The 11911-nt window shown below is 41.3% G+C and overlaps 2 protein-coding genes across 10 annotated transcripts in view; both read left to right on the plus strand.

Annotated features, from left to right (window-relative positions):
* TMEM62 (transmembrane protein 62) overlaps positions 1 to 1007 on the plus strand; it is a 37012-nt gene extending 36005 nt beyond the window's left edge. For 3 of the 4 annotated variants that reach the window (XM_081511215.1, XM_081511216.1, XM_081511217.1), the window contains one exon: positions 156 to 1007. In XM_081511215.1, coding sequence (XP_081367341.1) covers positions 156 to 482 — 327 coding nt within the window. In that variant the 3' untranslated portion in view covers positions 483 to 1007. The remainder of the gene's footprint in view (positions 1 to 155) is intronic. The other variant, XR_014059852.1, reaches the window with a different exon arrangement.
* A 112-nt stretch (positions 1008 to 1119) lies between these two features.
* On the plus strand, positions 1120 to 11320 carry CCNDBP1 (cyclin D1 binding protein 1). 6 transcript variants are annotated; one of them, XR_014059854.1, is made up of 12 exons: positions 1120 to 1333; positions 1468 to 1527; positions 1816 to 1895; positions 3650 to 3731; positions 4696 to 4792; positions 4967 to 5037; positions 5618 to 5694; positions 6046 to 6326; positions 7616 to 7676; positions 9718 to 9764; positions 10021 to 10564; positions 10939 to 11320. XR_014059854.1 is itself a non-coding variant. In XM_081511218.1 (11 exons), exons 1-11 carry the CDS (start codon positions 1225 to 1227, stop codon positions 10133 to 10135), a joined length of 1080 nt encoding a protein of 359 aa, XP_081367344.1. In that variant the 5' UTR covers positions 1120 to 1224; the 3' UTR covers positions 10136 to 11320. The 6 variants fall into 6 exon arrangements, 2 of the variants coding, with proteins under 2 accessions (XP_081367344.1, XP_081367345.1); XR_014059853.1 differs by having other exon boundaries at positions 10021 to 10517; positions 10855 to 11320; XR_014059856.1 differs by having other exon boundaries at positions 4970 to 5037.
* Positions 11321 to 11911: the final 591 nt, after the last annotated feature.

An 11911-nucleotide genomic window follows, 5' to 3' on the forward strand; every position in this document is an offset into this window, starting at 1 on the left:
TAAACAACTAATGACACAAGTGTGATTAAAGCATAAAGGATCCGTTAACCCCAAGAGAGAAAGCAACATATTTTTAGGAGCCACCAATGATGTGTTAGTGAGACCTGACCCCACCAGGGCTTAATAAGCTAATGGTTCTGTTCTGTTCTTTCCAGCTGGTGTTTTTTAACATCCCCTTGATGGTTTACCTGGGTTGGATTTTGCTGCAGCGGTGCTTTGGTCACAGCTTCAGGTCTCATCTCCGTCAAGGAAAATACTTGAAAATTATACCTATTCACCTACTTATGTTACTGCTGTACATCTGGCATATTTATTCCTGCTACTTTCTTCATATGACATATGGCACTCTAGCTTTATTATTCTCCCCTTTACGGACCTGGTTGACACTGGTGACACCTGTTCTCATTCGTTGTGTTTGGACACTGAACTCTGCTGAGCTTGGAACCTTCATAGTGAGGTTAAAAAGCCACTTGAGCTCTTGAAGTCTGTATCTCCTCATCCACTTCTATAGCCCAGGCGTCTGCCTCAGCAGCAGGCGGAAGGCCAGTATTGATGGGCATATTTCAGGGAGCTGCTGTTACTTGGACACCTGGGAGTTGGGGGGATTACCTACTACTGATTCTTGCAGAATGGACTGCAGAAAATTCTCTATATAATGCCATGATTCCTTCCTTCCCCAAGAAGGTAAAGTGTTGATTTACTTTTGTGAAGAGAAAGCCTTTATATAGGAGATCCACAGGGCAGGGGCTGGTGGATATGGGAGTATCTGAGGCCCATTCAGTGTGTTTTTTAGATACCTCATGTGAAGTACCTAGCACAGTGTCTGGAACTTGGCAGCCTGTAAGGAGGCCACTTTAGGGACAGGGAATGTGCAAACTTGGACCTGACCCTGACTACCCTTGATTAGTTCCTAGTCCATTTTTCAACAGGATTATGGGCTCTCTGCTTCCTCAGTCGGGGGTGTTTTCAGCTAATCAAATACCAATAAATGAATGATGAATAAGAAATGACTCGATCCGAGTCTTGCCTGTGTCGCTAGGAGCGGGAGTGAGGCGGGGCTTTTGAGAGCGGAAGGGGCGTGGCTGGACTTCCGAGGAGGGGCAGGTTGTTGCCGGAAGCGAAGCCGCGGCCTGGAAGAGCCAGAGCAAGCGAAGCTGCGGCAGCAGTGCGGCTCCGGAAGCTGCTGTGGGGGCTTAGTCCGCTGGCTCCTAACGCGATACTGAGATGGAGAGCTCAGCTGTACCTGCAGCCTCAGACCCCCCCCTGGATCCGCCTCTGGAGCAGCTTCGGCACCTAGCTGGGGAGCTGCGGCAGCTGCTTCCTGGAGTGCGGGGTGAGCTGACGTAGTGGGGACGGGCGACTGCAGGGGAGGGGGAATCCGGGCGGAGGAGGAGGGGCCGGGAGGTTGTTACGCTTACCTGTGCTCTTTCGTTTGTCGCCGCCGGGCCCACACCCCGCACCCACTAGTCGGCGAAGCCCAGGAAACCACCAAGGAGTTTGATCGGGAGGCCTTTTGGAGAAGACTCAGTGAGTGCCTCTCCTATTGGAGACTGCTGTCTCTCATCTCTTCCCTATTCCTTTCCTTCCTGCTTTCCCCCGCCCCAGCCTCTCTGCGGGAATATGCCTCCTTACCTATCCTTGGGACCTCCGAGGTTGAAATATAAAATACTGATTTTTGGAGGTGTTTTTGAGACGGCTCAGCGGGCAGGGGTGGAGAGGGAACGCATTATCTTCAAAGTCCGTGCAGCTGTTGCAGTCTTGTCCTTTTGGCACTAACATATTGGCTCTTGCCACCTGCTCTGTCACCCCCCCCAGATGAAGCAGCTGTGACAGTGTCAAGGGAAGCCACGACTCTGACCGTAGCCTTCTCTCGACTTCCACTACCATCTCCACAGGTGGGCTTCACTTTTCTAGAATTCTTGTGCTGCTTCAGTATTCCTTAGAAAGCCTCTCATTTTTACACTCAAATCTGGGGATTTAATTTCCTCGTCTGTCGAGTAAGATGAAGGTTCTCACACCACAGGATTGTTCTGAAGATCAAATTGTCGAATGCAGTAGTTGTCATGGGGTAGATGGCTCTTCTAAATATTGGTTCATTCTGAAGTTCATCCTAGTTATTTCCTTTCTGACATTTTTTAAAGTACTTTCTATTTGCTAAGTGTTTTCACATACATGATCCCTTCCTGACAGATGAACAGGCAGGCTCAGAGGCTCAAGTTAAGGTCGATAAGTAGTGGAGCTAGGACTTAAATTAGGTTCTATCTGATGATGAGCTCCACCTTTTCTATTATACTACATAATACTCTTTTGTACTGAATTATTTTTATACTTAATTTTAAAAATGTAGACGGTATAAGGTTCAAAAGATGTCAAAGTTAAATGTGCTGAAAGTTTATATCTCCTATCTCTGGTTCCTTTTGTATTATTCCATGTATATGCTATGCATATTCACACTTACGTGCATATGGCTTCTTCTTTTTACACAAGTGATAAAGAGTTTCTGTTGAGAAATCAGCTGGTAACCTTATGGGAGTTCTCTTGTATGTTGTCACTTTTCCCTTGTTGGTTTTAATATTTTATCTTGTCTTTAATTTTTGTCAGTTTGATTACTCTGAACATGCTCAGGACAGTGGTTTTTTCATTCATAGATGAAAAATTAGAATATGGCTTTATATGAATTATGTATATTTGAATCACAATTGCTTTCTTAGGATCTCAGCACATTAATTCTGCCAAAGAATGTTTTTTTTTTTTTTTAATTCCAGTCCTTACAACGTAGTATTTTTACAAAATTATATGTTTGGATATTGAAACAATGTCAAATTGGCATAAAAGTTTCTAAGTACTCTCAATCATTGTACCTATCCATCTCAGACTGGTAGCAGATCATTTATGGACTGGCACCAATTTGTAGATCACATTTTGTGTAGCACTGGTTTGGAATTTAGCAGAGCAGTGAGGACAAAGAAGATAAGTGAAAGCCAGTGACTGCCTAGAAGGAAAATAGTCAACAATGAGCATTGTAGAGTCCATGCTAATTTCCTTTAGATATACTGAAATTCTGTTAGAGACAGACTGACAGAGACAGACACAGAGGCAGAGAGATAGACAACTAGTTAATGGTCTAAGATAGAGCTGACAGCTTTTCTGTAAAGGGCCAAATAGTAAACATTTTAGGCTTTGCAGTCCAGCTACTCCACTCTGCCTCTATAGTGCGAATACTGTTACAGACAATGTGTAAACGCATGAGTGTGGCTGTGTCCCAGAAACATTTTATTTGCAAAAACTGGCAGTGAGCCTGATTGGGCCCTTGGGCTCTAGTTTGCCAACTCCTGGTCTAAGATATGGTGAATACCTCAAAGCCGATCACAGATATCTTGGGATATAGAGTATCAGGGATGTTTTTCCTACAGATTCTTCATGTCTTACTGAGCTGGTATCCAGCTAACTCCTCCCTGGTGTATGATGAGAACAGCACAGGGCCTGATGCATAATAGGACTTCAGAAAATGTTTGATGATGCTGTACAGATGTCTGCTCTTTTCCCAGATGTTGTACAGATGTCTGCTCTTTTCCCATGTAGATGGCTTGACCACATCAATCTAATCCATTTCTTTTTTTCTTTCTGAAATTGGCTTATCATCTCATAGGAAACCCAGAGGTTCTGTGAACAAGTACATGTTGCCATCAAGGCAATTATTGCAGTGTACTATCTGTTTCCCAAGGATCAGGGTAAGCCACTCCATACACATAAGTGTTCAGTTTATGGGGTAGATCTTTGCTAATGTGACAGCTTATGTCCTGAGAATTTTACCTTTTCCTCAATTTGAGCATGTAATGTAACTCTCCCGTTAAGTGCAGTCAAAGGTAGTGACCTCCATAAGTAAGCCTTTGTGCTAAAGTTCAGATACTGTGTTCTCATGTCCCCTGCCTTACTTGACTCTTAACGTTTTTAATTCTCACTGGCTTCTCCGTCTCTAACGCATTATAATCACCACAGCTACTGCTAGGCTATCAGTGCCACCCCCAGGCTCCTCCTCCTCATCACCTGCTGTTTCTGAGCTCCCTTATAGGTTAAGTGGCCTCCAGCTCTGCCTGTATATTTGTATCTTGATTATTATCAGGTTACAATTATAAATGAATACATGTCTCATGGATCTTCAGGGTTACTCATGTGGTTTAAACTTGAAGTGTTTTATCTACAAATGTCAAGAAATCACTATTTTAAAAAATATTTATTCTTTTATTTATTTGGCTATGCCAGGTCTTAGTTGCGGCAGGCGCGCTCTTCAGTCTTTGTTATGGCATTCAGGGTCTTTAGTTGCAGCATGTGAACTCTTAAGTTGTGGCATGTAGGATCTAGTTACCTTCTAGTTACCTGACCAGAGACTGAACCCTGGCCCCTGCATTGGGAGCATAGAGTCTTAGCTACTGGACCACCAGGAAAGTCCCAAGAAACTACTTTTTAATGAATGAATACATGCTGTCATGAAACGATTAAATACCACTAAGGAATGGTGGGAGGAGCAAGCAAATGACATGGGGATATACATAAGACCTGGGTTTTGTGTTGGCACTCCAGTTAAAGCATGTAGGTGCACATTACCTCAAATTCTGTAGGGCTTAGATTCTCAGGAAGACTTTCCAGACTTCTGGAAAGACGAACAGGCTGCTTAGTCTTTGGGTCTGGCTACAGGCATCACCCTGCGAAAGCTGGTGCGGAGCGCCACTCTGGACATCGTGGATGACATGGCTCAGCTTGTGGAAGCACTTTACATCAATCCAGCTCAGAGGTAGTGATGCCACAGCTGGAGTTATTGGGTAATGGGGTTCTTTGCTTCTGGGAGGGGGAAAAAAGTCATTTTAACAGCAAAGTTACTGATAACTGAGATTAATGACCAGCAGGAAGGACCTCTGTAGGAAACAGGAACCCAGGTTATTGATATATCCTTATTGATTCCTTTCAGCAGCCCTGAGAACCTGATTTCCTACAACAGTGTCTGGGATGCGTGCCAGCATGTACCTCAGATCCCAAAAGGTGGGTGAGAGTGGAAAGTTGACATTGACTCTGCTGGCCAAAGCTGACAGACCTCACATCTAGCTGCCAGTTTTGTAGTATGTATGTATTTTTACTTACGTAAAGAGCTTAGAGAAATAGATCTAGTTTATCACCAACATGAAAAGATAGGTATTCTTTTTGCCAGTATTTTTAGCTCACATAACTTCTAAATTCAAACAACCTCTGGCTGTGGCTCTGTCTCTTGTTGAACAGATATGGTTTTCTCTTCTGGTCCTGCCCCAGGGGCAGTATTTGGGGACACTGAAGCAATTATGGGGTGGAGCCTGCTAGGCCAAGAGCAGTGGTCATCCAAGGGTACCTTGCTGAGAAACATCATGTGACCATTGTATTTCTTCCTATGGTTAATGACAGAAAGCTTTTGAGCCCCCCTGTCTGGGCACCCAGAGGATGTATATGAGAAGAATTTTACATTCAACTGCTGCCCTTGTTTACTGTCCTCGGCACTCCCTTCAGATGAGAACACTGTTGCTTTTTGCAGACTTAAGAGAATTGTTGGGATTCTCCGCTAACTGTAGTGCTTCTGATTCTTCACTCATAGATAACAAAGCTGCAGCCCTTTCAGTGCTGACAAAGAGTGTGGATCTTGTGAAGGATGCCCATGAGGAGATGGAGCAGGTGAGAGGACCTCTTTCTTTGATGGTCATTGGAAGGCCACTCTGTGTCTAGTAGATGAGGATTGGTTATAAAGAGAGAAGATGTGTCAAGTGTGGACCAAATGGGTCCCCCCTCACTCTCATCCTCCATCTCCCATCTCCCCCTGCCCCATGTGGGGGTGTGATTTGTACCATTCCTCTCTGTTCCACTGCTGCACTAGGAGAGTTAGAACAGCATGTGTGAGGTGATTCAGCTCTGTAGCCATTTAGGGAAATAGCTGGCTGAAGTTTGGGGACAACTCAGACATGATGCTGAAAGTATTGATACTTTTTTTTTCTTTCTGGCATTCACATATATCATGTTGTATCTTAGGCTGTGGAAGAATGTGACCCTTACTGTGGCCTCTTGAATGACATTGAGGAGGACAGCTCTGACAACCATGTTAATGAGGAGGATATATTGGGATGTCCAAACAATCGGGACTCATATTGGTCAGAGGAAGACCAGGAGCTCATAATCCCATGCCTTGCACTGGCGAGAGCATCCAAAGCCTGCCTGAAGAAAATCCGGCTCTCAGTGGCAGAGAACGGGAAGAAGGATCAGGTGGCCCAGCTGGATGACATTGTGGACATTTCTGATGAGATCAGCCCTAGGTAAGCATGACTTCCACTCAAAACATCCCAGTAGCAGCATTCTGATCTCAACTTGTGCCATCACCTGAAGGTTTTTCCCCACCTTTTTGTTTTGAAAGTTTTCAAACCTGCAGGAAGGGTTAAAAAGTATTGTAATGAGTACCTGTACTTCCATCTAGGTTCACCTATTGTTCACTTTTTTTTTCTGTATTGGTTTATTTCTCTGTAATTAGATGTGCCTTTTAAAAAACTGAAATAGATGTGCTATTTTTATCCCTGAACCATTTGTAAGTTGCAGACATCAGTGATGTTTTTCTTTGAATATTTCAGCATGTATTTCCTGAGAACAAACAGTTTTACTCTTAGTATTACATTTAAGAAATTTACATTGAATATGTGTTTGTGTGTGTTAGTTGCTTAGTCGTGTTCGACTCTTTGCAACCCCGTGGACTGTAGCTTGCCAGGCTCCTCTGTCCATGGAATTCTCCAGGCAGGAATACTGGAGTGGGTTGTCATTCCCTGACGATAAAGATTATACTGAATATAATAATATTATCTAATATTCAGATTTTCCCAATTGTCTCTAAAATGTCTTCTATAGCTTTTTTGTTTGTTTGTTTGTTTAATTCAGGGTTCTGTCAAGGGGTCATACTGCATTTGGTTGTCTTCTCTTTGGTATCTTGCAACTAAAACAGTCCCTGTCCTTTTTTAGCTTTTTTTGTCATTGATGTTTAAAATTTTTTTTTATTTTCTTGACATTTTTAAAGAATCCAAGTTAGTTGCATTGTAGAATATCCAGCAGTCTGGATTCATGTGATTGTTTTCTCATAGTTATATTCAGGTTAAACATTTTTTGGCAAGAATATCACTTAGTTGAGTGTTTCATGCTTTTCATTGCCTCATATTGGAGAGGCACATGGTATTAGTTTGTCCTGTTTTTGGTGGTACAGCACTAACTTGATTGCTTGATTAAAGTGGTGCCTACTTCAGTGGCATTCAGGGATGAACCCTACCTATATCAGTCATTAAACTTATGGTTTCAGATCCTAACGTTTTTAACTGAATTAATAATGTCCCACCCTACTGGCCAAGGGAGATCCCCCCACCCTCAAATTCTTAGTAAAACAGGATATGTATGTGTTCCATAAATACCAGTTGAATTGGTTATTTATTGGTTGCCCAGTTTAAGGAACTGATGCATTTCTGGGAATTATTTCCTCACTCGTTGCATCCTTAGTTGTGTCCTGGAGACCACCTAGCTGAGCTTTGTTCCTTCTTGGTTAATGGTTATTTTTTCTTTCTCCCTTCAGTGTGGATGATTTGGCTCTGAGCATATACCCACCTGTGTGCCCTCTGACTGTGCGAATCAATGTAAGTACTGGCTTTGAGGGAATAGCTGCAGACCTAATTGGTAGAATTTCAGTAGTCACTGATACTTCCTTAAACTGTGGGGAATATGTTTATTTGTTACACTTGGATGCAAGTACAATAGTGTCACAATGTGTTTGTGCTTGATAAATATTTGTTGAATTTGAATTCTGATAGCAGTGAGCTCTGATAGTACTCTCTCTTCCATAACCACTTGGGTAATTGTTTAGAAAAACCCAAAGACCTTAGATGGGCTTCCCTGGTGGCGCTAGCAGTAAAGAACGCACCTGCCAAAGCAGGAGACATAAGAGACATGGTTTGATCCCTGGGTCAGGAAAATCCTTTGGAGGAGGGCATGGCAACCCACTCCAGTATTCTTGCCTGGAGAATCCCATGGATGGAGAAGCCTGGCGGGCCACAGTCTATAGGTTCCCAAAGAGTCAGACACAGCTGAAGGGACTTAGCATGCACACACCCAAAGACCTTAGAAAACCATGCCTTGAGAGAAGGTCTTAATTAGTACAGTGCTTTAGGATTCTTTCAATGTGAAGTTACAAGTTTCTAATTTCCAGTATAGGCCAAAATAGATGTTTAGAAACATACTCTATTCTAATATTGACATATTATGTGATTTAACCATGAGTGGTCACGAAGGGTTAAACTCTTTATAAAAATCTGATTTTATTGTTTTCTTTGAAGTCCTAGGTCCTGTGCTAGAGTTCTGTTCTTATTTTTTATAAACTTAAAGTTATTATGTCTCATTTTATTGGAAAGAGAAGTAAAATTGCGGATAGCTTACATTTTACCATCAGATGTATTAGTCCTAATAACATTTGGTAAATTAGATAGTGGAAATTATTAATATAGTCATCAAATGTATCTTCACAATGTGGAAACACCTTGGAGTAGAATTAGGATCCTTTTGGACATTAACTTTTTTTTTCACATTCACTTTTAAAAAATTGAATTCTGAAGAAGTAAACATCCTTAGTAATACGCCATGTCAGTTACCCTAAAAGTAGTTTTATGGAATGCATGGTATATTGGTAGCATACATACATCCTCATGTTATCTTGTTATTGGTATTCTCAAAATTTTAAGTTTTTAAAAAAAACTCCAGTTTTTTCTGCTGTATGTATCCTGAACTATCAGCAGTTAGGACAAATTTAGGTTATATTTTTCCTTTTTTTGTTTTCTTTAAAAAGATTTAAATATAAAAAAGCTTAGAAAGATATGGCGGCAGTATTAATAAGATTTTGCTAAATAGAAAAGAGTCCATGATCCTGGCACCTAATCAGCATTTTTGTTTTTGACTGTTTCCTCCAAGGTTTTTTTTTTAATGAGTTCTTATTACTTGAGTATTAAAATACTGTAATATTTTAACTCTCCTCCTTCCTTTTTTCTCACTTTCACTTTTTAAAAATTGACTTCTTGTCCTAGCTGCTGATAGTTCAGGATATATATAGCAGAAACAACTGTTTTTGTTTTTTTACTTATAGGATTTTAAGAATACCAATGACAAAATAACATGAGGATGTATGAATGCTACCAATGTACCATGCATCCCTTAAAATTGTTTCTAGGGTAACTGACATGGTGAATTGCTAAAGATGTTTATTTCTTAAGAAGTCAGTTTTTAAAAAGTGAATGTGAAAAAAAAGGGGGGGAAGAGAGCTAAAGTATTAAATGTTTTAATACTCAAGTAAAATATTTTAGCCCTTCTCCCCCCCCCTCCTTTTTTCCTCCTTTCCATTTTTTTCCTTCTTTCCTTTTTTTTCCCCTAGATATTTGTTTTATTCGTTTGGCTGTGCTGAGTCTTAGCTGCGCCCTGAAGTATTTTCCGTCTTTGTTGTGGCCATGCAGGATCTTTTAGTTGTGGCCTGTGGGGTCTACTTCCCTGACCAGGGATTGAACCCAGGCCCCCTGCACTGGGAGCTCAGAGTCCCAGCCACTGGACCTGCAGGGAAGTCTCCTCTTTCCTTCTTCTTCCTTTTTGTGGTAGGGCTCAGGGTGAGTAACTTCTCTTGTTTCTTTTCTTTTCTAGTCTGCAAAACTTGTATCTGTTTTAAAGAAGGCACTCGAAATAACAAAGTGAGTATGAAGACTTATCCCCAAACAGCTTTTTGAGAATAAGCCTGTACAGCCATTCTCAACTCCCAAACCCCCATTTCAAAGAGTAGAAAGTGAGTGCAGTGTTTTCTTTCAGCTTTGCTGATGGAGCAGCTGAGTTTCTGCAGAGAAACTTGCCTTCTTTTACTATAGTTTTCCCTGTGCTCCCTTTTGGGGATAGGTCTTTTCATTGACAGTATAATAAATTTAACTTCTCTTTTTCCCATTGCATTTGCAGAGCAAGTCATGTGACCCCACAGCCAGAAGATAGTTGGATTCCTTTACTTATTAATGCTGTTGATCATTGCATGAACAGAATCAAAGAACTCACTCAGAATGAAGTTGAATCATGAATTTTCAGGCTCATTTGAACTCTCTTCTCTTTCTTACTGTCGCAGCCGAGCTCTGATGTCTGCTTTTAGAATGGAGCTAGGATGCTGTCTGGATTGGAAGGGAGTTCCTATCTATACTTATTAAGAGACACAATTACCAAAGTTTGGTGATTAGGCCAAACTGGCAATTATTTATAAACCATAGGAGTATGATATATTTTTCTGTGCTAGATAGAAAAGACAATTACATGAGTTTTTGTTATTCAGTTGCCTCTCAGAGATCCCTGGGGAAGCTGCCTTATTCCCTATTCAATAAAATGTGTCATTGTCAAAGATATATTTTAGCACGTTACTGAATATAATTATTCTTACCAGCATGTTCTTTTGAATGTTATTCCAGTTTGTTCCATTACTCTATTGGTATTGAAGGGCTTCCCCAATGGCTCAGCGGTAAAGAATCTGCCTGCAGTGCAGGAGACACAGGAGACAAGGTTCAATCCCTGGGTTAGGAAGATCTACTGGAGAAGGAAATGGCAACCCACTCCAGTATTCTTGCCTGAAAAATTCCATGGACAGAGGAGCCTCACAACTGAGCACACGAGAGAGTTCTGTTGGTATCGAGCTTGTGAAAATTATTAAGTGTGTTAGTCTCTCAGTCACGTCTGACTCTTTGCGACCCTGTAGACTGTAGCCTATCAGGCTCCTCTATCTTATTGATTTTATAGGCAAGAGTGCTGGAGTGGTTTGCCATTTCCTTTTCCAGGGTATCTTCCCCACCCAGAGACCAAACCCGAGTCTCTTATGTCTCCTGCATTGGCAGGCAGTTTCTTTACTGATAGTGCCACCTGGGAAGCTGGAAAATTAATAAAGTGAAACCTTATTTAAAATGGAGTCGAGAGGCCAGAAGGAGGAACTCGCACACAGTATTACTCTAGGTAAATAACAGGAAGGATTGTCAATTATAGATAGGAATGGTGTACATTTTATCTCCTACAGGAAATTGACCCTAGCTACTAAGCTAATGAGAACCCCTCATCACCCTGAACTCTCGCTTTCCTCCATGAAATTTTGTTCAAAACAACTGCTCCCAATTTCCTCCTTTTCCCTCCTTTGTTTGTGGGACTTGGCTGTGGCTTTTACTGTAGCTGGCTTGACCCTAATTGCAGTTGTTTGTTGTTCCCGAATAAACCCATTTTGCTGGTAAAATAACTGGCTGTTTCATTTTTTACGTTAACAAGCTCAGTTGTTAGGTCAACAAGCTCAGTTGTTAGGTTTGTTCCCTGTATTGAACAGACTTGTTTTCCTTATACATATTTATATTCTCTGTTTTGTATTTCTTGTCCCCAAATGTAAGTACAAAACTTTTATAAATCAAAAAATTTTGAATGTATAAGAGAGTTTATATAATATTGAGGGCCTCCTCAGTTAATCCTTTTGCAAAACCATCACCAGTTAATTATATTTTTGCATCAGTCTGGAAGATCACGTATTGGAAAGCAAGGTAAACCTGGAAAGTAACATCTTAGAAAGCAGGGTATACAGTGCTATACCTAACTAGGCCTTATGCATGTCCTGCAGGTCTCCACACTTCTACTGGGGGTCTTTTGTCTTATATAGATGTACTTCATCACATCTGCCCATCTGACATCCCCATGGTCTCTTTAGGTGCAATCAGCAACAGTAGCTGTCCTTTTGTTTATTCCCACCACCCCTTTTTTGTTATGTTCACTAATTTGTTATTTTTTTAGATTCCACATGTAAGTGATATCATACAGTATTTATCTTTCTCTGTCTGAC

The sequence above is a fragment of the Giraffa tippelskirchi genome, chromosome 7 (assembly GCF_054371585.1).
Source record: "Giraffa tippelskirchi isolate mGirTip1 chromosome 7, T2T-mGirTip1v1.2.pri, whole genome shotgun sequence".
In the NCBI taxonomy this organism is placed as follows: Eukaryota; Metazoa; Chordata; class Mammalia; order Artiodactyla; family Giraffidae; genus Giraffa; species Giraffa tippelskirchi.